Source organism: Dipteris shenzhenensis, chromosome 1 (genome assembly GCF_047967505.1).
Source record: "Dipteris shenzhenensis isolate YYH24624 ecotype China chromosome 1, Dip_SZ_1.0, whole genome shotgun sequence".
Taxonomy (NCBI): Eukaryota; Viridiplantae; Streptophyta; class Polypodiopsida; order Gleicheniales; family Dipteridaceae; genus Dipteris; species Dipteris shenzhenensis.
This window is the reverse complement of record NC_141596.1, coordinates 21,657,213-21,685,179: the sequence shown is the minus strand read 5'-3', so window position 1 is coordinate 21,685,179 and position 27,967 is coordinate 21,657,213. Positions and strand designations below refer to the sequence as shown.

General features: G+C 43.2%; 1 protein-coding gene across 1 annotated transcript; it reads right to left on the bottom strand.

Annotated features, from left to right (window-relative positions):
- Nucleotides 1–225: 225 nt before the first annotated feature.
- On the bottom strand, nt 226–3,523 carry LOC147905534 (alpha-galactosidase-like). The gene is made up of 15 exons (XM_087380460.1): nt 3,368–3,523; nt 3,152–3,210; nt 2,804–2,860; nt 2,566–2,600; nt 2,362–2,465; nt 2,094–2,166; nt 1,904–1,962; nt 1,739–1,804; nt 1,535–1,618; nt 1,393–1,457; nt 1,198–1,280; nt 973–1,063; nt 814–863; nt 558–698; nt 226–410 (listed from the first exon to the last, which is right to left on the bottom strand). Exons 1-15 carry the CDS (start codon nt 3,508–3,510, stop codon nt 318–320), a joined length of 1,203 nt encoding a protein of 400 aa, XP_087236586.1. The 5' UTR covers nt 3,511–3,523; the 3' UTR covers nt 226–317.
- Nucleotides 3,524–27,967: the final 24,444 nt, after the last annotated feature.

Below are 27,967 nucleotides of genomic sequence, written 5' to 3'. Positions count from 1 at the left end.
AAAAACATTTACATTTGGACATCTGTCACAACAGAATTATTCCGGCGTTGATCGCCTGAAGCGTTAGAATAACGATAGAGATTGCGATGCTGCAGCTGCCATTGATTGGTTGACAACCTCACTGCCTACCACGAAATTTGTTGTGGGTTTGGCAACAAATTTTCTTAGTCTTGTTGAAGATTCCCGGCAACTACGCGCGCGTGTTGTAGAAGGCCATGCCTAATTTAATCTACCGGACTTCTGCTTCGGAACTTATCGACGGATCTGAATAACATGTCACAATTATATAGTCGGCTGGGATTGATCCACTTTTGACATTAGCTGGAGGGCTTGAGAATGAACATCTTGACGCTGTGTGCTCCTACTTGCGCGCTCAAGCAGCCCTGATAGCTCGTCGACAAATCTTGTTCCTGCAAGAAAACGCAAATGCTTATCACGACACATGAGTTAATCTGATGGCGCGTTTAAGCAGAAAGGCTACTGTGGTGCAGACGGGAATTCTCTGGTGAACCACTACAATGCCCTCCGTTGAAATGAGCCCAAAGCGTGGATCTTACCTCCCACAAATCGCGAACTTGTACCACTGCCGAGGACGCTAGACCCATGTCCGACCACTGGACCGTGATCACAGACGGTGAATCTCCACGATTCCACAATACTGCCACTACCCTGTTCCCTGATAATGGCGCAGACCATACCTGTAAATTTGCCACAATTCACGTCCTCTCGCATTATTTGTGGTAGCCAGCTTCCGGCAAATGAGAATTATTTGAAACGACATATTCTAGGCACATAGTATCGGTTACGGCTTACCTCCAGATTTCCGTTCTGATTTACCTTCTTTCCCTGCACTCCTAGTGAATCTGTGTTTTTAACACATTGAGGAACCCAAGCATTTGATCAGCAAACCTCCTAGATCATCTGCAAACTATCCCTCAAAGACGTCGAGATTTGCCTAATATAACTACTGACCTTGGTTCACAGAAATAACCTCGGGATTGCTTAATATCGCGAGATTGTCGCTTCCGATGTTTGTAACATCACAACCGATGAGAAGCGGAGCCTGAATGAGACACACAACCAAGCGACTACGTGTTAGAAGCATTGGCATACATATTTGATTGCCCCATGAGAGCATCTAGCTAGCACAAATGCGATCAATCGAAAGCGAAAACGAGCTGAGAGTAGTCTGGAAACCTTCATTATTGCCCATATGCTGAAGTGCGACCGGTATTCTTCCGTCGTCATGCCTCCGTTTCCCACCTCTAGCATGTCCGGGTCTGCAGAAGCCGGATTGATTGTTAGCTGGACATGATGAAAAATATTTCTCTTGCCGACGCGAAAGAAAAAGCTGATGCTTCGGCAAGAAAGTGTTCGGAGTCCGGACATCACCGTTCCATCCGCCAGGCCCGGCATACGAAGCCCAGACATTGTTGAAATCGGCTCGGGATGTCATACTGCCATATCCACACAACCATGGTATAAGTTTGGGCTAACGGACCGGTGACAATTTTTAACCATGGATTCCGTTCACCTTGCCCAATTGTCGCTGATATCGCCAGTGGTTCTCCAGCTGTTTCCGACTTTGGGAGCCCAGGTGGCTGGATTGTCTTGTCCCCTGGTATCAACAAAAGGGGACAGGGGTAAAATCCACGGATACATTGTCAAAACTCCGCGTGCACGGCTCGTCTGATTAAAAAATATAAGCGGGGCGGGACGTTTCAGACTCAGTGCTCACCACTCGCAGAGGGAGAAAAAGATGGGACGCTGGGTGCTCAACAGGGCATCTCGCATTACCGGGTACCTGCAAGGAGCAGAATGAGAAAAGTAACAGCAAAGACTTTGCCATGTAATCGGCATCGCCCCCCGGAAAATAGAATGTCGTAAGACAGGGACTGCCAACCTCGTTTCGGGCGATGATCCATCGTTGTTGCAATTATCGTACTTCAAATAGTCGATTCCCTGCGCATTTCGCGCGTGAGACAAGCAACGAAAAACCATACATTCGAATTTGGAACATTTGCTCAGCTCGATAGTCTAAAATTGCAATGCAGGTTAGATTTAAGAATCTCAGCACAGCAGGACCGACGTACCCAAGAAGCAAACGTTGCGGCGTCCTGTTGTTCATGCCCAAGCGAAGCAGGTTGGCCTTGACAAGTTTTGTAGCTGCGGAATTAACGCAATATCAGTCTCGCGAGATCAAATCGATAAATTATCTGAGAGACAACGATCTCGTTCAGACTTCAGTCACATTGTACCAATGCGTAATCGGATTTCATGAATCTGTGATGCACCGAACTCCACGTAATGCGAATAGGGGAGATGGATACAGTACAAACTTGGAAAAAGTTAGCAACTGACCCTGCGTCCGAGTAAATCCCTAGCTTTAAGCCTTTCGCGTGCACGTAATCCGCAAGAGCGCTGATGCCAGACGGGAACGTGGAACGTCTTGCTTGCAGATTACCCTGTGCGACCATTCGTTAAGTTTCGCAATAAGTTTTGAGAAGAATTATGGCGAGACTTTCGGTTGAGTTTCTCGCGTACCTGCAATATTGAGTTACTCACCTGGCTGTCACGGCTCAGTTCCGCCCAGCAATCATCTGTTCAATGTTAAAGGATCAATAACAACTCAATGCTCCATAAATTCTATACAACTGTCGAACGCTGAGAGATTATGAAATGCATCCGTAACGTGCACCGGTGACCCGAAATGCAGAAATGTATTTTGTGATTCCGTGCATTCTGGATATACTAAAACATTTCGACACAATCGACAGTGTAGAATCGCAGTCAAGCAGCTTACCTATGTTCACGTACTTGTACCCTAGTGCAGCCAGCCCTGTTGAAACCATCGCGTCGGCTGCAAGCATAACACGTAAAAGGATGCGCTTGTAATCGACCATCTAGTAAGATACAGAGTCTCAACATAACTAAAGATTGAATTCATCAATTCGAATGAATGCAGGGACGAAGATGAAGTTGTAAATCGATTCTGGACTTGGTTTCTGCCGCAACATAAGTTTGGTGCAATGTGAACAAGCAAAAAGATATATTTTCCGACGGCGCGGAGTCATTTCATTATACTTCCATGTACAAAGCTTCTATTTAACGTCCAGAATTGCGTTTACGTCCTGAAGGGAGGCAAACGTACCAGTATTGCGGATGATTTGCTCATCGATTTGGCAACCGAAGTGGTTCCAACTATTCCATCTGCAGGTGCAATAAAAATGTGAGGAGAGGCAAAGGCGTTTGGTTCTCAAAATCGATTATAAAGGCATGCCAAGGGACGGGCACATGTTGTAATGGACGCTCAACGGAATAGAAGACAGGAAAAAGCAGGACGGAGATGGGAAGGGAGGAGAAATACCCCATTTGAGGAGTGAGGCCCAAGCCATTGGAGAGCATTTGGCGGCGAGGGAGGGAGGATGAAGGAGAGGAGAGGGAGGAGGAAGCAAAGGAAAGGAAGAAGGAGAGGAGGAGGAGGTAGTAGAAAGGAGGAGGAGGCGCCATAGCTGGATTGACAAGCTGGTGGGAAGCGGATGAGGAGGCCGAGAGAGAGCTTACACGAAGAAGAAGACGACGAATTGAAATGGTTAAAAAGAAGATATAAGAAGCAGATAAGTTAGATAATTAGGAATAAGGATAAGATGATCAACAGCAAGCATCTAAGCCGATCTTTTACGACTTGTTGCCTCGATAGCTCCGTCGTTGCCGATCTTGGCGTCCTGTGCTGGCGGATGTTGGACGACGATCTTTTGCTTTTGTTGACTCATTGCAATCGTAGCGTATCAGCCAACCGTGATGCGACCGAAAAAGCCTGGCGTAGCACCCCCGCCAGCTCTCTCTCTCTCTATCTATCTATCGATCTTTCTATCTCTTTCTCTCTCTCTCTCCCTCTCTCTTTCTCTCGCTCTCTTTTTCTCCGTTCAACGACAAGAGGCTTTAGGGTCGTGTACTCATGTTTTCCTTTCAATTGTTGTTAGGATTTGACAAAGCCAGCGCCGGGGGCGGCGGGGCAAGGGGAAGAGGGGGGTGGAGGGGTGCTTATTTGTACTCCCTCTTCCCCATATTGAGGTATTGCTTATTACTCTATGGGTTTGACTTGAGTTTCCAAATACCTCTTGTGCTTGGTTAACCTCCTTATAATGCTCTCTTCATTTGCATCGACATCAAGCTTTCTAAGAACAACCTAATAAAGGGACTTTATCACTAGTTTGGTAGCATAACAGGACATAAAAGTGTCCTTTTAATATTTTGGCAAAAAAAACAACTTGGTGTAAATGTGTCTTTGACAATTCCCTATCTTGAGCTTAAGGTAGAGTCATAAGACTATTTTATAAAAATAAAAGGAGTACAAAAACCCATTACACGTAATTACAAAATGCTCACAAATGTATGATAATACAATTTTTCACCCAAGCAGTCTCAAATTTGACACTTTCTCTAGTATATCTGAAAATAAAACCGATTTCAATGAGTATAAAAAGTATATCAAACAACTAAGACTGACAAAAGTTTGTTAAAGAATCATTTCAGCAAGATTGATTTAGGAATTCATACTTGAGTGGTTAGCCTAATGGGTTGCATTGTAAGTCACATTTTATGCTAAGTGTTTGAATAAGTATATCAAACATCTAAGACTGACAAAAGTTTGTTAAAGAATCATTTCAGCAAGCGCTCTCGCATATAATCCTCATTAAACTCCCAATTTGGCGGGTCAGGATATTTTTGTTTTAATTCATTGATGACCGCCTGCTTCTTTTGGTCATCCACAACAACACAAAGCAACTATAGACGCGCTTGGTAGATGCGCAAAATAGCGAGCGTGTCTATAGGCGTTGCTCTAGTAGAGAAATTACGGGCACGTCTATTAGCGCGGCTAAATGCTCGTCTATTTCCGCGTCAATAACGGCGTTTATTTGCGCGTTAGACCTGAGAAAATACGGGCCTGTCTAACATCCCGTCTATTAGCGCGTCTATTTGCGCGTGTATTTGCGCGTTTATTTGCGCGTTTACACTGAGACTTAGACGCGCATTTAGACGCGGAGTTAGATTCGATCCAGAGAATACAGAAAGTGAGATTTTGGTGTACATCATTGCTTTCCAAACATTGCCCATGATTACCAAAGCACATAATTTTTTGCAAGCCCACATATACAAGAATTAAGGGAAATGAGGAGAATGAGACAATATGTAAAATAGTTTTGCCAATATCAATTGTGGGGCTACGGTTCAATCTCATCCTCAATGAGATCAACCCTTGCCAAACTATCTACTTCAAAATCCAAACAAGTGTTTAGATCTACAAATACATTCAACCCACTACTACTTGTGCCACTCATGTGCTCATCGAAATCAAGATCTCCAATGGTAGGCTCGTTCTCACGGGTAATGCCGGCCTCAATATCTATATCTCCTATCTCATGATCATCCTCCTCTCTTGTATCACGATCATCATCACGTCCATGGGCATGATCATCCTCCATATGCTCCATATTAGTAAATGTACTATACATCACTTTGGAACGTGGCATAATAGGTATGACATGCCACCACCTATTGGACCAATGGCCTCCTTTGTAAAACCATAGGAAAAATGGCCGCAGGGAACAAGAGCCAATGGGATCAGAAGGTCACTGAAGCCGTGTGGGCTTACAACATCACTCATAAAACATCTACAGGTCACACCCCTTTTGAGTTGGTGTATGGTACTGAGGCAGTTTTACCACTAGAGATAGAGATTCCGGCCTTGAGATTGGCACAAGAACAGAGGATGACAGAAGATGAACATGTAGAGGCCAGATTGGTACAACTTGAGAAGTTAGATGAGATCCAACACCTTGCACTACACCAAACAGAGATCCAAAAGAATCGACAAAAGGCCCGATTGGATGCTAAGATACGCAAGGGATGGGAAAGACACTTTGCTGAGGGGGATGTTGTGCTATGCTTTGATAACAGATTGGACCACCAAATGGATAAGAAGTTATTATCCACCATTGGTTGATAGACAACCTAATTCAAACACAAATACAATCATGTTACTTTTCTTGCATCAAATATTTAAAAGCGAGTATTTTTATGTGTGTGCACAGTACCTGTTCACATTGTTGCGGTAGTATTAGTGTGTCCTTCCTACTTTGCCAAAACTTTGTGGAGTCAATAGTTACAAAGCCACTTGCATGGCGTTTGATTGTTGCATTAGGGCCTCTTTCCACCACGTCCTTAAACCACTTTACATCCAAAACATACACAAAGAAGCGTCGAAAGTCAAGCATAATGATATCTTGGATTATGCCACAATAATCATCCATGACTCCATTGGCTCCCTCAAAGCTAGCAATGACGCCGCAATCTTGTGTGTTTCTCTTATCATCAATCCGTTGTGTTCGAAAATGCTTGCCCTCACACCATATAGCATTGAACATAGTGCACTACACCAAGAAAAAATCAATTAAATAAGCAATCTAAATTATAAAAACCTCCTAACTTATGCATAACATTCTATATACCGACCTTGCTCATGCATCCCCTAGCATACTCCCATTCTTCCATTGTGATATGCATCCCCTCGTCTTTCTCTGCTTTCTTCATTTCATCAAGTAGCCAATCCACATAAATATCCTTTGGAAGTGCTCTTAGACGCTGAGGGTATGGCACACGAGATCCGTGGTGGTGTGTACGAAAGAGGGCCCTTTCTTCTTGTCCTCTTGCCTTTGCACCCTCGTATCTTGTCACCCATCTTTTCATCACATCACTATTAAGCACACAAAAGAGGTTGATACTATTACGCAACTCCGTGTCTATTACTTTGTTGCGTCCTCTTCCTTGAGGCACAATAGAGGTCATCCTTAGGTCTTCATCATCTCTCCATAGTCGTGGGAGAGAGCTATCCACATCAACAAGAAACTCAGAAATATATACAAGTGACTCTTGTACCAACCAACCCTCGGCCATGCTACCTTCGGGTCTTGCATTTTGTCTCACGAAGCCCTTCAAGGTCTTCATGAAGCGCTCGAGGAAGAACAACCATCATGCATGTATAGTACCGCATATAGCAATCTCATCCACCTGCAAATGCACTATGAGATGTAGTTGGCTTGTGAGAATAGAACGTGGAAATGTCTCCTCCACTAAACAAACCGCCTCCACTGACATAACTCGAGCATTCTCAAGCGTGGTGGGATCTATTTCCTTTGAGCTCACATACCTCACAAGCTCGCCCATCTTGTAAATACAATCTTTCACGTCCTTTGATGCACTACGTGAAATGCTAGTAGGTAGTATGAACTGAACCCGCGAGGAGGTGGTTGATTAGTTGCTTATAGCTATTCACTCACAAATTTGAAAGGAAAAAGATATTATGCATATAAAATACTTACTTGGAGCATCTTGTGCCAATCATGAGATTTCAAGCCATATAATTGCTCTACACCTCTTTTCTTGCTCTTTGTAAAGGCTCCCTTCAAACACCTCATGCATCCAGTGGGAGTATGAATTGTAGTAATAGCACGCTTCACCGTCGCCATCTCTAGCTTTGATAACATCCACGGTGCACAAGGTAAAAAAACACGCCCATTTGGTCTCTCTTGAGGCCAAGCTTCACGCATCCTCCCTGTGGTACGTAGATCCTCCCTTATGCCTGCCGAATCTCGTGTCCCATTCAAATGCTCCCAAATGGTAGATGCCACATTCTTGAAGATATGCATGGGATCGAGCAGGTGATTGATCTTGAGGTGGGACCAATATGGTAAACGATAAAAGATGGAGTATCTAAACAAAATAAAGTGTTAGCGTGCAATCTTCACTTTCAACCAATATAGCCAATCTTTACTTCCAGCCAATAGTTACAAATCCTTACCGGCTCATGCCAAGTGGTGGAGGAGTCGTGGAACCATCCCAAATTCTCATCCAATCTCCCGCGGTGAGTGATTGTGGGAGGACTTCATTCCAAGGGGCAACATATCTAGGATGATCAGGTGGGAGAAATCGATGGTGATTCTCATAGATGACCTTATTCAATGCGTCTGCCCGTGAGGCAACTAGTGAAGGACCACAAACAGGACATGCATGGTAACCCGATGTAGTGAGACCTGAAACAATAGATGCAATTAAGAGTGGAAGGTGGGTTTAGGGTGCCACGTCCTTGCCTATTCATAATTAAAAAATGCAATTCTTACCTGAACACTTGCCATAGCCTGGGAAGTCATGCATCGTCCACATCAAGACTGCGTTGCAGTTGAAGTCTCGTGACGAGGGAGGCCTGCTCACATCATGCACCTCGATACCTCTCCAAAGTATCTCTAGCTCATCAATCAAAGGCTCCAAATAAACATCAGGGTTTTTGACTTTATGTTTCCCTGGAATTAGAAGGGACAGCATGACATGTCCTTTCTTAATAGCCATAGAGGGTGGAAGATTGTAATTCACCAATACCACTGGCCATACACTGTAAGACGTGCTTTTGAGACCAAATGGGTTCACACCATCCATACCCAATCCAAGTCTCAAGCTCCTAGGTTCTTCCTTGAAGCTTGGCCATGTGTCTTCAATATGCTTCCACGCAGGAGAGTCCGCGGGAGTTCTCCACTTGCCATCGGTTGATCGATGGGAGGAATGCCATGACATGAGCTCTGCAATAGATTTGCACTTGAACATATGTTGGATGCGAGGGATTATGGGAAAATGTCGCAATACCTTACGAGGCACGTCCAAGGTTTTGAGATCTGCTCTATATCTTGCCTCTCCACAAGTAGGACACTCTCTTGCATCCTTATGTAGTCCACGAAACAAAACGCAATCGTTGACACATGCATGGATGCGCTTGTAATCTAATCCTCCAAGAGAGGTCACATGTTGCCTTGCCATATCTCTTGAGGTCGGTAATTTATTCTCCTTTGGAAGCATTTTACACAATAGCCTGCACGTGAAGACCATAAATGAGGAAAAGCATTCGAGTAATTGACCCACGCGCATAATTCATCATGTTTGCAAAATCGACTTTAAATTAAAGCTTACTTGAGTAATGCATTCAAACTTGCATTGCTCCATCCATAGATGGTTTGCAAGTTTAGTAACTCAAGGGAGGCACGTAGAACAGAGAATGTGCACCCCTCAAACAATGGAGTCGATGCTGCAGTAAAAAGATCATCCTGCTCCATGCTATTATCCCTCCCTTGATGGACATATAAATCCCGCACCATATCATCAAACACCTCCTCCTCCATGGCTTCATGAGGTAATGGTGGAGGGCTACTATCACCATCACTCCATGCATCTGTAACAGTCCCTCCAGAAGATCCCACCTCATATCGCCGACGCTTCGCCTCCTCACGACGGGCATAGGGTAACATGTGCGGGTGTGGCACTGCATCCTGTATCAAATTAAAACGGGATCATTATAACTCAAACATATGAACACCCATAGGTATCTCAATCAACCTTAACTTACAAATCCTTACCCTGTTTACGGTCACATCCCATTTTCCATACTTTGAGATATGATTGAGCGTAATCCTGTGTGCATGATACATGTTTCCTCGACATCGATCACACAGACATTTGATTTTTTGCTCCAACCACATTTCGCGATGGTGGATACGGAGGGATTCATCCTCACTGGAGCTGCTTGTTGAAGATGGAGACATCCTACAAACAAACAACCCACCAAATTTGCTCTTCTTCAAATGCTTAACTTAAAAACTCTGTGTCGCGTCTAAATGCCCGCTATCGTCGCGTCTACTGTCGCGTCTACCTGCGCGTCTAAATGCCCGTCTACTCTGTGTATTTAAACGCGCTTGTAGACGCGCTAATAGACGCGACTATACCCGCGACTTTTAAACCTGCTTTTCGGCGCGCCGCTCGCTTTGCTTTTCTTTTAACAACTTAAACTTCGCGAGCGGCTTTTTTCCTTCATTATTAGCAGTTCTATAGATTCGAAGCTTAAGAGAGAGCCTCCCATACACACACAGTTCCAAGCTTTCACTCAAGACAAAGGGACCGTACCTACACAGCTTGCTTCCAAGCCTAAAGAAGAGGAGGAGTACAAACAAGGAGAAGAGGAGGAGAAGAAACAAGTTTGGAAAAGAAAGATCTTTCCATACCTTTTTCCAAGTAAGTCCTTTTGAAGTTGTTCTTGCTTGCTCTTTCCAGTTTTGTACTTTTTTGCATCCACGAAACATAGCATCTAGGTATGAGCGACACGTTCTTTTGTCGGGCGAAACGTCCTTTTCCACTTTTGAGTATTCTCGACTGTCGGAGCGCGTGTATACAGGCGTCTAAGGGCGCGTCTAAACGCGCATCTACAGGCGCGTCTATTTGTGCGTCTGGCTTGCTACAGACATGCACAGATGCGGATATAGACGCCTAAACAGACGATCTATTAAACGGAAGTTTAAACGAATTGTTAGACGCGCTTTTAGACGCGATGTTAGACGGATGTTTGGACGGGCTGTTAAACGCGCTTTTTAACGCACTGTTAGACGGATGTTTTGACGGTTTGTTAGACGCGGTGATAAACGCGCTTTTACTTGAACTATTAAATGCTCTGTTAGATGCGTTTATAGACGCGCAGATTAGACGGGTCTATAGACGCGAACTGACAGAGCCTCTTTTTTTTTGTCCCCCCTTTCTTCTCAGCTCCCAAAGTAATAGATTTGTTTATTTTTTTCCAGTTTAACATGTGGGGAGGAAGTGCTTCTAGCTCACCTGATCCGCGTGAATCGATATGGAAGGATTTATATAATATTTTAGGGCACCCTCCTAGTCCTGCGGAGTTATACGGGTACATGACGGGTACCCTTAACACTCCCCAGGAGTCGGCAGTACAGACTCCGAGCCACCCCACATTGCCTGAGATCACCCCAGCGGAGTCCGCACAGCCGTCTTATGCCCCGTCTTATGCCCCTTCCCCCGTACCGTCTTATGCCCCTTCCCCCATGCCGTCTTATGTCCCTTCTGCCATCCCGTCTTATGCCCCTTCCCCCATGCCTTCAGGAGGTCCTTCTGCCTCAGCGAGCCGTCGACGTACTCCCCAGCCATCGAGACTCGGTTCTCCAGCTACGAGTGGTTAGCGTAGTCCCGCGCAGTCCCCAGCTACGAGTGGCCATCGTATGAGCTCGACACGACAGGGTGGCAGGCGTAGTAGCAGGGAGAGCGGTGGCGGATGCATGGCACAGTGCTTTGGGCCATGTGGCGGTGAGGCCGAGGATGATGATTCCGATGATTTAGACGTGCCTCTGGGTGATGGTACGATTTATTATGACATCACCCAGACAGGAGGCATCTTGATGGATGCGCGGGGGAAGGATGTAATGGCCTTCATGTGCTCTGTAATTGCTAACAATTACAGAGATTGCTTTATCCACTATAAAGACCACCCAAAGAGGTTGGCTGATGAGACCCTCGCTACTGTTCGCTCTAGGTATCCTAACCCCCCCAATCGCCAGTTCACAGATAAATGGGCCAAGTCAAAGATTGTTACGATACTTAGCAATAAAAGATCTTCCCTTAAGAGGCAGGCACTAGCCGAGCTTGCCAGACTTGAGGCAGGTCAACCTCCAAGGGGCCCGCCCCACACCGCTCAGAAGCGTGAGTGGAAGAAGGCAATGAAGTCAGCGAGGGAGGAGCCCAGTCTGCAGCACGTGGAGGCACGGAGGATCCAGATGGAGGAGTATGGGAGTGCGCATTTTGGAGCAGGGGGTGTTGAATCATGGGAGGCCCAATTTGTAAGTATTGATCTCAAATTATATTGCTTATGTAGTTTATTAGGAGGTTGGTTGTTTCTTTGTACTAATCCCTCCACAAAGTGTATCGCGGTCATGCAACTTGAGATCGTGGGCAGATACCCTACTCCAGTGGAGACAGCCTACCACCGCCACCATCGCAGAGGAGATACATGGAGGCACTTCTATGATGACGGGTTGATTACTGAGGAGCAGTATACCCGAGCGACTGGACATGCCCCCCAGGTATTTGAAAGTAATTAAATAATGCCAAAATTATAAGTAAAGATTTGATTTTTCATACATTGATATATGTTGTCCCTTGTTTACAGGGCGCCCCTGCACAAGACGACGAGGAAGACGAGGAAGGAGGTGCAGAAGGGAGCGCGGAAGGCAGCGCATCAGGGAGCGTGGAAGGCAGCGAGGATTAGTCGTAGAAGTAGTGCTACTATTCTTTTTTGTACTTAAAGCCATTGGCTTGGCTTCGTGCCTCTTGTATATAGACTCCTCTTATTTTTTGTACTTGAAGCCACATGACATGGCTTAGCTTCCTTATTTTTTGTACTTGGAGCCACATGACGTGGCTTAGCTTCGTGCTATATGTATATACAAGCACTTTTTGAGCTTTCAATTTTATTGCGTTTTGGAGTTGTAATATTTTATTTGGAATTGTAATTAAAATGAGGTTGGCTGTAAGAATTGAATTACAGAGAATGTGGATATGGGATTGTTGTAACTATATAGCATACACAACATACACAGTATTCTGTAAAATTTTAAAAAAAAAAAGGCGCGTCTATCAGCGCATTTACAAACGCGTTTATATTCGCGTCTGTCTATTCGATATGCGTCTATACGTGCGTCTATCAAATCGTTTATTTGCGCGTCTATTTACGCGTGTATGAGCGCGTCTATACGTGCGTAAGTTTGATATATAGACGCGCTAATAGACGCGGGTCTCCTGACGCGCAAATAGACGCGCCCGTAAGTTTTTTATTTAGTTCATGAAATGCGTCTGTGCGCGCGTCTATGGGTGCTTTGTCTTGTTGTGATCTTGATACCGCCAATCGGTAGCAATGCCGCTCTTGAAGTGATGGCTCATCAACCACCTCATGGTGGCCATCACTGCTTTGCCCTTTCTATCTTCTATTATCTCTCCGACAGCCGTGATTTGATAGGAGAGATCCCTTGATGAGTAAGGAGGACTGATGGTAGCAGAGTCAGAAGGAGTGGAAGCTGTGCGAGCGCTTCCGGAGCGAGGAGTAGCAGTGGGAGTAGGAGAGGGCAAGGGACCTGACTGATACTGTGTCTCCGGACCAAGTGGAAACTTATAGGAATGTGAGTGTGCTGACTCGTCTACATCTCCCGAGTCAGCACAACATAAGCTGCCCTTCCTGCTCTTCCTTCCCTTATGAGAGGCACATGTAGGTGATTACCCTCAGTCGAAGGGGCACGAGGGGACGGTTGGGCAGTACATCCAACAATCGATGTAGGGGAGGGAATTGCTGAGGTCCTCTGAGATAGCAGAGAGAAGAATCTCGCTGCCTCCTCATCACTCATCTGTGCTACAAACTCGTCGGGACTCCCGACAAAGCCATGCACGGCTAGCAAAGGAGTTCCCTGAGGGGTAGTCACAGTGCTACATCCGAGAGGAGTCGGACCAAGGGTAGTCGCAGTGCTAGGTCCGAGAGGAGTCGGCTAGGGGTAGTCCTCAAGGAGAGGAATCAAAGTCCTCTGGAGCATATAGATCGTGAGCTCTCCTCCTACGAGGCTGTCCGTACTCGTCAGATGTGCGACGTGATCCCATGTCGAGTGTGTGAAGAGGTCTACCATTGTGCAGCAGACTGGCCTCAAGAGCTAGGAGATGCTTGCTATAGAGAGGTTGATAAGATTGTTGGGAATCTGGAATTTCCTTAAAAAAGAAAAATGTCGTTGCATTTTGAAATAATAAAAATCTTGCAAACATTTCTTGAACTTGTGGATATTCTCAGCCTTAATGAGGTTAGCTCTTGCATTAATTTGACTCATTATTTGGATATTGTTTGTTTTGAGAATCATCATGTTTGTTTTAAGAAACATCATTTGGATAGTGTATACCGAATCATTATTGTTCGAAGCCTATGTATGTTTGAATTGTCATAGGTTGCTCCAGAAGATGTTGCCTGCACCAAATACCATGCACTTGGGGCCACAAACGAGACATCCTATTCATAGCACGCAAGTCTTCTCGCACTCCTCTCGAGTCTTTGGAACCAACCAAGTGTGCCCAAATAGTAGCCTGCTTCGGGAAAAGTTGTCCTCCTGAAAGCAACGTGGATCCTCTCTACGAGGGAGGAGGCAGCAATCAAGGCAGACATTGCCTCTTTTCAAACACTGATAGGGTACATGCGTTGCTTGAAAGGAGCATTTTCAAAGGACAATAAGCTTAGTGGGCTCAAGTCCCATGATTGGCACAAGGTCTTACAGGTATTCTAAGTAGAATTAGTGTAACGATAATCGTGATGCATTAGCGTAATTACGATTATGTTATATTGTTGACATGACTTCTTTGTTGCTTTGATAGTTCATCCTCCCAATTACAATAAAAGGGTGCTTACAAGAAGATGTTAGAAATGCTATATTCAAGATCTGTGGTATTGTGAGGTATGCTTACTATCAAATCGCATTGATTGCATTTTCTTCAATTTAAGCTTATTAATCTATAGACTGATTATGAAAATATCTTACATGGACATGTGAAATAGGTGGATATCTCAAAAAGAGATCTCCATATCGAGCATCGAGAAGGCTAGGGTGGAATCCATCGAAGCCGTAGGCTTGCTTGAGAAGTACTTTCCCTCGAGCATTATGACAACTCAAGTCCACTTGCTTGTGCACAGTTGATGAGGTGGCTATTGCAGGTACCATTCATAGTTGATGGATGTTTTTTCTCGAGCGGTTTATGAAAACTTTAAAGGGATTTGTAAGACAAAGAGCAAGACCAGAAGCAAGCATGGTAGAGGGATGGCTTGTGCAAGAGTCATTAGTATATATCACAGAGTTTCTTGCATCCATGGATCCGATATGCCACAAGCTTAGCATAACAAGGATGATGATCGCATCGTTGGTGAGGTTCCTCAAGGAAAAGGGATTGAAAGAAAGATGAGCGAAGAGCAAATGGAGAAATTCAATAAGTTTTGTATCCTCAATAGCCCTGAGATGCAGAAGTGGATTGAGAGATATGAAGTGGCCAAAGCAGAAAGAATAAATGCAAGGACGAGATTCAGAGTAATGTACAGGTGATCGCAACCATATCCACGGGATCAAGCTCTTCTCCCCACTCACATGTCACTTGATTGGCTACAACTGGCTCTACGTAAAGCCGAACGCGATGGAGAGACAATAAACGGGCGCAAGACAGAGTTATCAACTGGATGTATGGTGCATGTAAGTTTCTTACCTCTTGATGTAATTAAGTAATTATTTGTGGCAATATACGCTATAAAATAGATGCATCTTCATTGTTTTAATGATGCTCTTTTACAGTACAAAAAGTACAGTGCATTATGGTCATATGGACGACATTTTCGCATGGAACGCATCGATTCAAAGAGAGTCACATATGATTGTGGAGTCATGGCTAACTTCACACAAGATAGCCGAGCAAGTGCTTCAGATACCAATCTTCTCTCCGGCCCTCACAGTTGGATTATTGTGGAACCATATGCGATATCTATGAAGTTGATTTCAGATGATTTAGTATTTTCATTCTTGATGTAAAATGGTAGAACTATTTACAACGGTCCCCATGCGATAGTGAGAAAAGATAGTAGCGGTTTCTTTGCAACAGACTCCACCAAACATTGGACCCATGAAAGTGATACTTTTGTTCTTCCCGAGCACTGTGAGCAGGTGCATACTAATGATTTAATTAATCAAAGCTTTTGTTTTTAAAGATCCATTGATACATGTACTTGAGCATAATTTCATATATATATTTGACGACATTTGGCACCCATCTTCAATATAGGTGGTTTTTCATCCGGATCGTTCTGATCCAAGATGGTGGTACATGATCCAAGTTGCACCATGAAGTAAGCAAATTTTTAAAGATAGAGATGTGGATATGGAGATGCCACTACCAATGCCGGATCCAATTGTCCTGATGAATCTAGCGAAGAAGATGGAGATCACAATATGAGCCAAGAGGAAGATGCGCATAATGACATCGCACGGGAGGAAGATGGAGATCATGATATTGAGAAAGAAGACAACGATCATCAAGAATTGCCACACTTTATTGAAGAAGATGATCAAGTACTTTTAGGTGAACGTATGATGCTTGAGTACGATGATGATATAGGAGATCAACTCAGTATAGAGTTGGAGATAGACTTGTTTGGCACCTTAGACTTGGCTCAAGATGAAACAATTGATGTAAATGCTCTTAATTGATTTTTTTCATCTCAAACTTGGACATGAATATATGAGCTTCAAAGGCTTGATGTACATGCTCTCATATTTTTATTCTCTATGAGATCAAACATGTATGAAAATTAAAAAAAATTTGTCATAAGGCCTATATGAGTAAAAAACCTCTCTGGAAAACGTCGCTATAAAATAGTATCTCAGTGTTGCTATATAGCGACTTTTGTAATAGTCGCTATATAGCGACGTTTATCTAATGTTGCTATATAGCGACGCTTTACGAGATGCACTTTTCATACCAACGATTAGCACCCCGTGCACGCTAAACGTCGGTATGTAAACGTCGCAATAGGATCTGTGTGTAGTAGTGTATTTCTAATAATCTATGGAAAAATTAGCTACAAATCCTTCATCGTTGCCAATAGTTTTAATTTCATTAAACTACAATTAAATTACAATGGATTATTTTATAGGTATTGCATTGAATTTTCTCTCTATATACAAAATTATGAATGTTCATAGATTATGTTTGTATTGACAATGATCTCAGTCGACACTATTAAGCTCCTCTCTTCACCCTATAGTTGTAGGGGCCTTTAGATTCAAAATACCCAGCCTACTAAAAGAGGTTATGGGAAGTTTTAGTTGTTCATGTTTTTGAAGGACTTTTGAATTTGTCCCTCACAAGATTTCTTTTACAAATTGACATGGGTTCTAAATATTTTCTTTATTTATTATTCAAAAAGGTATTTAGAAAACGTAGAATAACAATTTATGTAGAACAACAAGTTATCAAGGATGTGATGGGATATAAAAATAAAAAAGAAAATGTTTGTATTGACAATGATCTCAGTCGACACTATTAAGCTCCTCTCTTCACCCTATAGTTGTAGGGGCCTTTAGATTCAAAATATCCAGCCCGCTAAAAGAGGCTATGGGAAGTTTTAGTTGTTCATGTTTTTGAAGGACTTTTGAATTGTCCCTCATAAGATTCCTTATACAAATCGACCTGGGTTCTAAATATTTCCTTTATTTATTATTCAGAAAGGTATTTAGAAAACGTAGAATAACAATTTGTGTAGAACAACAAGTTATCAAGGATGTGATGGGATATAAAAATAAAAAAGAAAACAAATAAACACAAATCATAGAATTGGCAGGCATATGCCTAGAAATCGTACTCAAATGAATAACTCCTTCAAAGGGGCATGAGCATATATTGCAAATGGATTACAAAAATGTCCTTTTGAAGGGGTGCCATGAACATGTAATGCTCAAAGGTATGTGTAAAAAAAGTGCCTCATTGGGATATGGATGAAGCCACAACAAGAAATCCCAAAAAGGATATACAACCTCATACTATATACAACAAAAAGAGAGATCTACATCAATCTCCTCAATCAACATTTCTCTCAAAGGATGAACCTATCTCATCCTTGTGCTGACTACATATTTTTAATTGGCTCTAATCTCTTGCTTGCTCCAAATCCCTTGTCGTCTCCTGAGTGGATCACCTAGGTTGAGTTTTATGCAAATGTGAAAGTTTATGAAGTATGCCAACATTATATAATTTAAAACAAGCTAGTTATACTATGAAAGAAAGAGTATCCAAAAGCTTATCTCATATGTAATTGCATCTCAATCAAGGTCTACTCCCTTACTCTCAAGCTTGTCAAAGAGAAATTTTGTATTATGTGCATAAGCATAATTAAATGACAAGATACATCAAAGAAAATACATCAAATGAAATGCATTAACTAACAAGATAGTAAGTAATAAGATACTTGTACATAGGTTGTCAAGCAATTCTTGCCACCTCTCCCAAGATGAGAAGGTTTGATCTTTTGTTATCGAGCATATTCTACTCATATTCTACCTTTTGATGTCGATGGCTCTATATCTAAGGGTCTATCCTCAGATATTCCTTTGTGGATATCCTCTTTTGCCTAGTGCCAAGCCTCCAAGAAAATGGTACAATATCCCTACAATGAGCAACTAGACAAATGAATGATCAGCTCAACCTTTCTTTTTGTGATTGTGAACATCCAAAAGATGTGATTAATAAAATTCCATTACTAGCCTAACACTCCATCATTGCTCTGTGCTCTTTAATCATACTGCTCTTGAAAAGTCCATTACTAGCCTTAATACCACATCATTGCTCTGTGCTCTTTGAACATACCGCTTACCTACCTAAAAACACTTCAACATCAATACTGAAGGTGATTTCCCACCCAAATGGATAGTATCAATGCCATAGCATCTAGCTCTCTATACCTAATTTCAAATTCATACCATTCTAAAATTTATTGTCCTTATTTCCAATCTAAATTCCTAAGTAGATCTATTTTTTTGTCCAATCTTTCTACCATCACCTCAACATTGTAAGTGTCAAATGGAACCTTGACCTCAATAAGTCAACCTATCTCTTCACAATGGAACTTAAACATGGTATCCCCTATCACCAATATCCTCTTTCCTCTCTAGTACTATATCAACCTACTCCAACCATTTTTCTTTGTGGTCTTAAATTCTTTGACATCCACTAACTACTAATCATGTTTTAAATGATCAAAAGCAACCCAAGTTTGATTAAAATTCTAGGATGTGGTGTGGGCATGCATGGCCATGGTAGTGATGAGAATATGCTTTCATAGTTACAAAATTGACCAAAGCTTACTTTGAAATTGAAAAAAATGATGTGAGATTATGTGAGCCATAGTGGCAATAATAAGATAGAGCAAAAGTCTTAAAGTTGGCCCCAATTCAATTCTTAATTAAAGATGTGGTACACGAGAGAGTTTGAACCATGATGCTACTAAGCGCATGTTTTTAGAGTTTTGAAATTGACCCAAGCTCGATTTTCAACTCAAATATGTTGTGTGTAGATGAGAGTGTTAAATATGCTCAATGCCCCACCCTCCTAGTAACCACCAGTGGTGCAAGGTGCTCAAGTTGTAAGGCCCCCATTTGAGGAGAAGCCATGTGTGAGCTCAGGACATTGGATGGATCCTGACTTGCATGTTAGATGAGGTCTATTGATGAGACTGTTGATGGTAGAAAGGTGATTGTGTGGTGTTATGGATAAATTTGACCAAAGTAAAAAGGCATAAATATATGTGTGTGTTTGTATGTGTGGCAATAGTATAATAAAATATGGTGTGCATAGGGCCCAGGGTTGAGGTGGCAGGGCATGACCATGTGCCACCCTTCCACGTAAGAGGACCCATAAGGTGTGATGTACATAATCCATGGTAGTAATATTATAAAATGTAAGGTGGCATGGCTCCTCCATGTGCCACCCCTCCACCTAGGCTACATTTAGTGAGATATGGCCCAAAGTCCATGGGAGAAGTAATATAAAATAGGTGGAGATGGATATTATATTGGGTTATTCCCTCCATGTAGGACAGGCCCATGTGGGGGAGGTATAGAAGGTCCAAGAGAGCAAGTTAAATAATGGGGAAAGTAGGATGAGGTGGCAAGATTCCTTGTGCCAACCCTCCACTTGTCCTCCTAGAGGTTTGAACGTATTATAAAATTGGGGAGAGACCAAGGGAGTATCATAGACTTGAGATATGGGGCTTGATTTATGTGGAAAAATGAGGCAAAGGGTTGTCGCACACAATTGAGAGTGCATAATCACCTAGCCCACATGGGAGACTTTTCCACACACACCATGCATGTGGGAGGATGCATTTATTGGGAGAGACCCCCTCTCTTGGCTATAAAAGGAGGGGGCTATTCCTTGATGAGACACGCTCATTCTTGTAAAGCCACCTAGCTAGTACTTTGATATTTCCCCCATCCTTCCTTTCAAATAAAGCATGACCCTCTTCCCTTGATGTCTCCATCTCTACATTCCTCTTCCCATCATGTACATCCCCCTCTCCCTTTCCCCTTGTGCCATAGTCTCCCTCTTCATTCCCTCCCCTTCTAATCCCTTTTCCCCTCCCATGATAACGTTTTGCCCTCACATTCTCCTTTCCTCTTGCTGGGATCAAAATCTCCATGGCTAGTGGTGTAAAATCTGTTACTCCTACGACTAGGTGCGGCTCTGCGGCCTCTTTCGTGTGCAGTTCTCTACTTTTGCACCTCCAAACTACATGCCTTCCTTGTCTCTACGGCTGCAAAACCTCCCTACTTCTACGCTTCCAGTCGGCCTGCTTTTTGCTTGCGGTCCCTACGTGTATTCTGGCTGGCGAATCTTCTGCTCGTACCGATCGCATCTGCAGAACTGCAACATCGGTGCTCCCTCTGAGCTCCTGCACGTGCATTCACGTGTCCACTATGTACACCTCCATGCATCCAAGACCTCCCCCTTCACAAAAGGGAGACTTATCATTGGGCCAACAAGTAGGAAGTGATGAAAATGTAATGATTTTTGCTTATATATTGAAATCTCGGGAACTGTAACTCTCTAACCGTGGGGAGTTTCCTCTTGCTGTAAAAAGCAAAAGTATTTCATTTCATGTGCTCTATTCACATCTCCTACTAGATCACCGATTCGGAACTTTTCCAAGTTCACTTCACGGATGCACGCCACACAGAGCAGGGTGGATATTTATGTCACTTCTCGATGAGTTTAAGGATTTGGTGCCTGGTCCTCCACTCATTACGGCTACCAATTGGCAAGATCTCTTTCTTGATCTTCATGTCGACCTTCAACAGCTGATTGTCCAATGCATTGTTCAAGGAGACGACGGGTGGGATGATACACTGTGGATGATTCAAGGTGAAGAACTAGTGATACATTGGGAGAACTTTGATTTTAATTCTACTCATTGTGCGATGATCGAGCTACTTGCTGCTTCGGAGGTAACTAAAAGGGTGTCCTTCTTCGAAGGGTGGGATGCTCCCCAAGCTTGGGAGGAGATTTGGTGCATCTGCTTATTAATTCCTGTGGATAAGCGCATCTTGAATGGTTTATTCTCAATCTCACTACAAAGGTTTCTAGGGCTCGACTATGGTTGGTAATGTTTCAACCAAGGAATCCCTTTGTACGTAATCAACCCTTTGTGCCTCATTTTGAGCTTCAAGTTGTAATTCTTTTTGGTCTAAAGATAAACTATCAACAAAGGATTGCAAGTTTATTTGGTACTGAATGTTTGGCTCAAGTATTGAATTCTCCCCACCCTCTCCTTCTACCTATCTTGGACTACCGAGAAACTTGGGATGTCCGGATTTTATTCTTGGTGTGATGACATCTTGGATCCTTCAATTTGATGGAGCTTACAAACCTTCGACCAAGGCTGATGGCGTGGGTGTGAAGCTCACTTCATCAGGTGGTGAGGAGTATTGTTATAGCAAGTTTGAACCTGCAAGTACTTGCAACCAAGCTGAGTACTCAGCACTCATTTTTGGGCTACAAAAGGCACAAGAACATCATGTCAAGTAAATTGAGATGCAAGGAGATTCTCAACTAGTGTGTGAACAAGTTAGTGGAAGGTGGAAGGTGCGGAGCAAAGGCTTGGTTCCACGACATCAACAAGCATTGGAACTTTGCAACCAATTTGAAGAGGTAAAAATTCAACATATCCCTCGAGCTCAAAATATAGTTGCTGATTTCTTGGCACGTGAAGCTTGTACTTTAATCACGCATGACGCGAGTGGAAGCACCACCCCAACAAAGCTGCAAGCCATGAAGGAGGGTGATCATTTGTAAGGAATGCAAATGTTGTGGTCATCATGAAACTAAGTATTGGGCATACTTGATACGAGTTTACCGACTTCGAAAGATCATCAAAAAGGTCCTCAAGGACATTGCTCAAAAGAAGGATGCCAGACCGCACACCCCTTAGAGAAATAGCATGGCAACTACAAGAACTAGAAGGAGCTAAAGGTGTTGTGCAAGCTCTCCAACTGTTGACATTTGTCATGGCATTCTTGTTTGCCTTGATGAACAACCTCATGCAGCGCCGCGTCTCTAACCCTCGCTTGTAAAGATGGCTGTGATATCATGAGGGTTGGTCCTTTTAAGATTGTCTATGAGTTATTCTATGCTGAAAATTCTTCCCGGGTAGTATTTCACAATACACCAATCACACCTACCCTGCCTATGTGTGCTTTGTGGATGTATCTTCACCTAATTTTCAGTTCAAGCTACCTCTTTCCATTGTTTGCCCATAGATAAGCCTCATTTCATCTCTCTCTTTTCCATTTTCCAAGCATGGCTGACATTCCCATGTTTTGTGGATGGGTTGAAGAAAATCCAAATGAGTATCTTGTGGCCTTCAAGCACCGCTGTGTTTCTCTCAACTTTCTTACTGAAGATAGATGGCTGTTGGTTCTTCCCACATTTCTAGAGGGTTTGGCTCAAGTGTGGTATGAGAAGCAGGCTGAAGACGTTCGCTAAAGCTGGCCAAGGTTAATAGCAGCAATGATTGAGTATTTCGGCAAAGAAGAGGAGCCGGAGAATGTGTACCTGCAGGTGGCAACTTGAAGCAGTCAGAAGGTGTAGGAGTTGCATGTAGGAAAGGCATGTAGAAGTTGCATGTAGGAGTTGCATGTAGAACTCGCATGTAGGAGTTGCATGTAGGAGTCGCATGTAGAACTCGCATGTAGGAGTTGCATGTAGAACTCGCATGTAGGAGTTGCATGTAGAACTCACATGTAGGACTCACGTGTAGGAGTTGCATGTAGAACTCGCATGTAGGACTCGCATGTACGAGTTGCATGTAGAACTCGCATGTAGGACTCACATGTAGGAGTTGCATAGAGAACTCGCATGTAGGACTTGCATGTAGGAGTTGCCTATAGAACTCGCATGTAGGACTCGCATGTAGGATTTGCATGTAGAACTCGCATGTAGGACTCGCATGTAGGAGTTGCATGTAGAACTCGCATGTAGGACTCGCATGTAGGAGTGGCATGTAGAACTCACATGTAGGACTCGCATGTAGGACTTGCATATAAGAGTTGCATGTAGAAATCGCATGTAGAACTCGCATGTAGGAGTTGCATGTAAAACTCGCATGTAGAACTTGCATGTTGGATTTCTAAGAGGGATTATTTCTAGCCTTTATGCAAGTACAAGCGGAGCTTTGTTGCTACTCTACGCACACATTTTGTTCTACCTAAGTCCATGTTGGCACAGAGACAACATTTACTGAGGCCTCGCACCTCTAGAATATCTTTCATAGAGATATGAAAGCTCTGTAGCTTCCCTTTTGATTTGTTGACATCTGCCACATCCTCGACCAACCAGAATGATGTGATGGCTTCATACCAAGTGTTGTGGTTGGGGTGGAGCCTTGCGCGGCTGGTCCTATTCTTTTGGTGGTTGCTGTGCCACTTCTTCCTCTAGCTCCTCTTCATAGGACCCTTCAATTTCTAACAAGAGCATGGGTTTGAGAATATTATACTAGTGCTTTGTTCCCATGTCTTGTTGTTCTTGTCCATCGACAGGCTACTTTTGCATGGTCTCAGCTTCATGCTGTGAAGTGGATGGCTGTGAGGTGGTGGCCATGCGTAGGTGAGTGCCTGTTATGATGGAGCTTGCGCCTATGCCTAGTGATGTGTCTGGGTGTGAGGGCGGTGGTGGTGGTGGTGGTGGTGGTGCAGAGGAAAAAAGATCCCAGACTAAGTCCATATCATGGTCATGGACTTCCATGGGGTAAGCTACATATGAGTCATCAAACTGGCTAATGCCACTCTGGAGCATATCTTGTAATGCTTGCATGATATTATTATACATAACACTAATTCTAGGTGGTGGGTATCTTTTGCTTGCTACCCGAAATAAGTAGTCGAAGATGTACTCAGCTTCATTGTGACTACACGCCTACATCCACTCCAGACTGCGCTGGATTATGTTGGGATGGCAGGATTTGGTGGTCTTCTAGAGCTTCAAGGTTTTACTAGTTCTAATAGTGGCATTGCCATGAGATAGTTGGCCGAGTCTTTAAGCACTTTTCACCATGCCATAAGATTGTAGATGATGGGGTGGTAGCAAAGGGTGAGGATATCTATATCGGCATCCAATTTCAATCACCTAGAGTACTGAGGCTTCCACCACCAAGCATTCTAGATGCTCCTTTTGGAGTGTGGTTGTTGTCTTCTTGAGCTAGTAGAAGGTTTGGAGTGTCTCTTGGTGTTGTAGTCTAAAGGCCTCCTTACATCACAACAGGACATTTTGTGATGCGACCATGAGAGCATCGATCGACTATAGGAAGGCCAGCTCCTTTATATCAAGATTTTGATCATGTTGTATCAAATCCCTGAACCCCTCAATGGAGTTGTATGAAGTCAATGTACAGTACTCCATTGCCTGTTGGTACAAACACTTGGGATGAAGGGGGCCTAGAGAGGGGTTTGCTATTCCCTGTTGTTAAGTAGATGGCAAGGGGTTAGGCTCTTAAGCATCCTGGATCAAAATTGGTGATCTTCTCATTAGGACCTATCGGTTGCTTGAGCCAGTGTTCTCGCTCATAGCTTGCTGTGCTTCTTCCGCCTTCTTTTGCTTGTTCTCTACCTAGAGTTTTTCTTGCTCCTCTTGTTGCCTTAGGAGGTCTCGCTCCCATTTCTCTGTTTCCTCCCTTTGTTTTTGGGCCTCTTCTTCCGCTTTGAGCTTTCTGGCTGCTTCCTCCTCTTGGAGCTTCTTGGCTACTTTTGCTTCTTGGGCCATTTTGATTGCCTCTTCTTCCCTTCTTTTCTTTGTTGGCATCGATCAGGTGGATGGCGTTGCTAATAATCTGACATCTATATCCGTATTTCCTTAGCCTTCTGGGATGGGGTTAGCAGAAAGGTGATGGATGATGGGCATCAAGAACATTGCATTATCGATCTTCTCGCCATGTTGACAGATGCTAATGATCTCCTTGTAAAAGAAGTCTACTTAGTTAGTGGTCTTCGGCTTGTATAGTCACAGTAGGAGGTTTGGGAGGATGACAAAATGGTGCTCTGTCAATTGGATTTGTGCTAGTAGTGTAATGACCCGAGCTGCTTTTGCCAGTTGTGGATCTTTCACTCTATTGAGTGGCACCTCTCCTCAATGGATTTTTCTATTGTAGGGTACCACTTCGGCCAACCTCTTCTCCATGGTTCTTAGTGTTGGTAGGGTTGGGACATTACAGGTGACAAAATATGAGGGGAGAGGAGAAGAGTGGAGATGAGGAGAGAGGGCACATCTAGAGAGCACGTGTACAGTTGAAAAAATAGAAAATATACACACCCATTTAGGGTTAGGGTTAGATTGCTTTCTTCACTGTAGCCAACCATGATGCATTTGCATGACTTTGCATCCAATTTCCTATGATGATCATCATGTATGTGGGCATATGCTATGCAACCAAATATGCGGAGATGCCCAATGCGTGGCTTGTGTCAAGTGAATGCTTCATAAGGAGTCATACCCTGTATGAGTTCGGTAGGAAGCCAATTAAGCAAGTAGTTTGCTATAGCTATTGCTTCTGCCCAATACTGATTCAGAGGATGCTTTTCACTAAGCATTGCTCTAGCACTATCTGCTAAAGTCCCATTCTTTGTTTTAGTTCTTGCATTCTGCTGAGGAGTATCTGCACATGTGAATTGTCTTCAAATGCCGTGATTTCTGCAAAAGTTCATGAATGCTGAAGACATGTATTCACCTCCTCTATCTGATCTCATGAGCTTGATCTTTCTGTTTGTCTAGTTTTCTACCATGGCTTTGAATTCTTGAAATCTGAAAAACACTTCAGATTTCTCTTTCAGAAAGTAGACCCAACAATATCTACTATAGTCGTCGATGAAAGTCAAGTAGTAAAGTGAACCATTGATGCTGCGGGTCTAGGCATAACCCCATACATCTGTATGAATTAAATCAAGAATACCTCGTGCACGAGAGGTACTTCTGCCAAAGTTGGTTCACTTTTGTTTGCCGAAGTAGCATGCTTTGCAAACTTTTCCAAGAAACTGTAGCTTTGGAATCCCAATTGCCATATTCTGATTCTTGAGATCTAACAAGTACTTGAAGTTGACATGACCATGTCTCTTGTGCCATTTTGTAGATAGTGGCATCTGTTGCGGTTGAGCTGACATGGCATGCTTATTTGGTACTATAGCTAGCATTCTATATAAGCATCCTTCCTTGACACCTTTTGCTACTAGCTGACATCTTTTGGATTTATCTCTAATATTGCATTCATAACCGTCGAAGATGACTCTGTAATTGTGTTCCGTCATTTGTCCTACTTATGACAAAAGGTTCTTGTTGAGCTTCAGAACATAGAGCACATCTTTCACCAATCCTTTTGTACCAGTGAAATTGTTCATAGGGATAACACCTATCCCTTGAACCGGATTCGGTGTATTGTCTGCTGTGTAGATGACATTTTTCTGACCTTCTAATGGCTTCATTTCTGTGAACCATTCCTAATAATTTGTCATGTGAGATGATGCACCACTATTGATATACCAAGGATCCTATTCCACTTGGTCAACTTGATAGCTGAAGTCCTCTTTGGGATTGAAATCAGTGTCTGGGTACCTGTATCAGTCTGATGCATTTCCTCACTTGCAAGAAACATATTTCCATGTTCATTTGCAAAATGACTGTGACTAGAATGTCCACCATAATGATTTCCTCTACCTCGAAAATTCCCTCGATTGGATTGACCGCCTTGGTCGTACTGCTTCTTGCGGCAATCTCTTTCATAGTGTCCAAACTTGTGACAGTAATTACAGTGGATGTTTAACATGTTGGTGGATGCATTCCCTCATCCTTGAAATCTTCCTCGATTGGAATGATTTCCTCTATGCTGATTTTGATGCTGCTGACGATGATGCTAATGCTGATGTTGATGCTGACTTTGATTTTGTTGCTGATGATGACCACTTCTCTGATATGATCTACCTCTACCTCTGCCTCTACTTCTTTCTGAAGCTATGAATGCCTGATCATTAGAATGACCTTTACGTGCTTGAATTGCCTGAGTAGTTCTTCACTAAGTAGAACTGACTGAAGTTCTTCCAATGTTGGAATTTGCCATTGAATGGCAATACTCTGGACTAGATTCTCATATCCCTCTCCTAGTCCATTCAAGATGACTTTAACCATTTCTACGGGGTTCATAGTCTCTCCTACTGCTGCTGTAAGTTGATTATTGTAGTCTTTTATGCGGAGTACATAAGCATAATCGGTTTCGGTGCTATTGTGGAAACTCTGGTTGATCTAGTTTCCTAGTGTGAGAATTCTGGATGTGTTCTTGGACTCGTAGAGAGCTGCGAACATATCCCATGCTTCTTTCGATGTCTTGACTATGTTGAGCTATCCTAGCATGACATCTTGCACATTCTGCTTGATCAGATGATAGGCGTACTTGTCTTTCTTATCCCATTCTGCCTGAGCTCGCGTGATGGCAGGATCTGCTACAGGTGCAGAAACTATTTGTGTAGCTATAGATCCCATTGTTGGTGATGTGACAATAGATGGAGTAGAGCTATTTGTGGCTGGATCGTCCAATGGTCTAGGTGTAGACCCTTCGACATACTCCCATTTGTCCTAAAGTACAAGAATGGTCTCCATTCGGTATTTCCATGTACCATAATTGGAGTTGTCTAACTTAGCAGATGCCTCCAGATTGAGGTTGCTAGTCATACACATGGTGCAAGGAATGTACTTAAAAGTATCGTGAAAATCTCTGTATGAATCAACTGCAAATACACTAATTGTGCCAAGTGAAATCTCTGAACTGTCGGTGAAGATAGAACTGTAATATATAAAATCTAATATGTCTTACAAGGCTTGTGGCAATGATGCCGGGAATAGCCAAGAGGCTTTACAAGGCTGAAATGATGTGCATGATGCTGTGAGATAACCGAATAGGCTTTACAATGGTGGCATGTGTGTGTGAAATCAA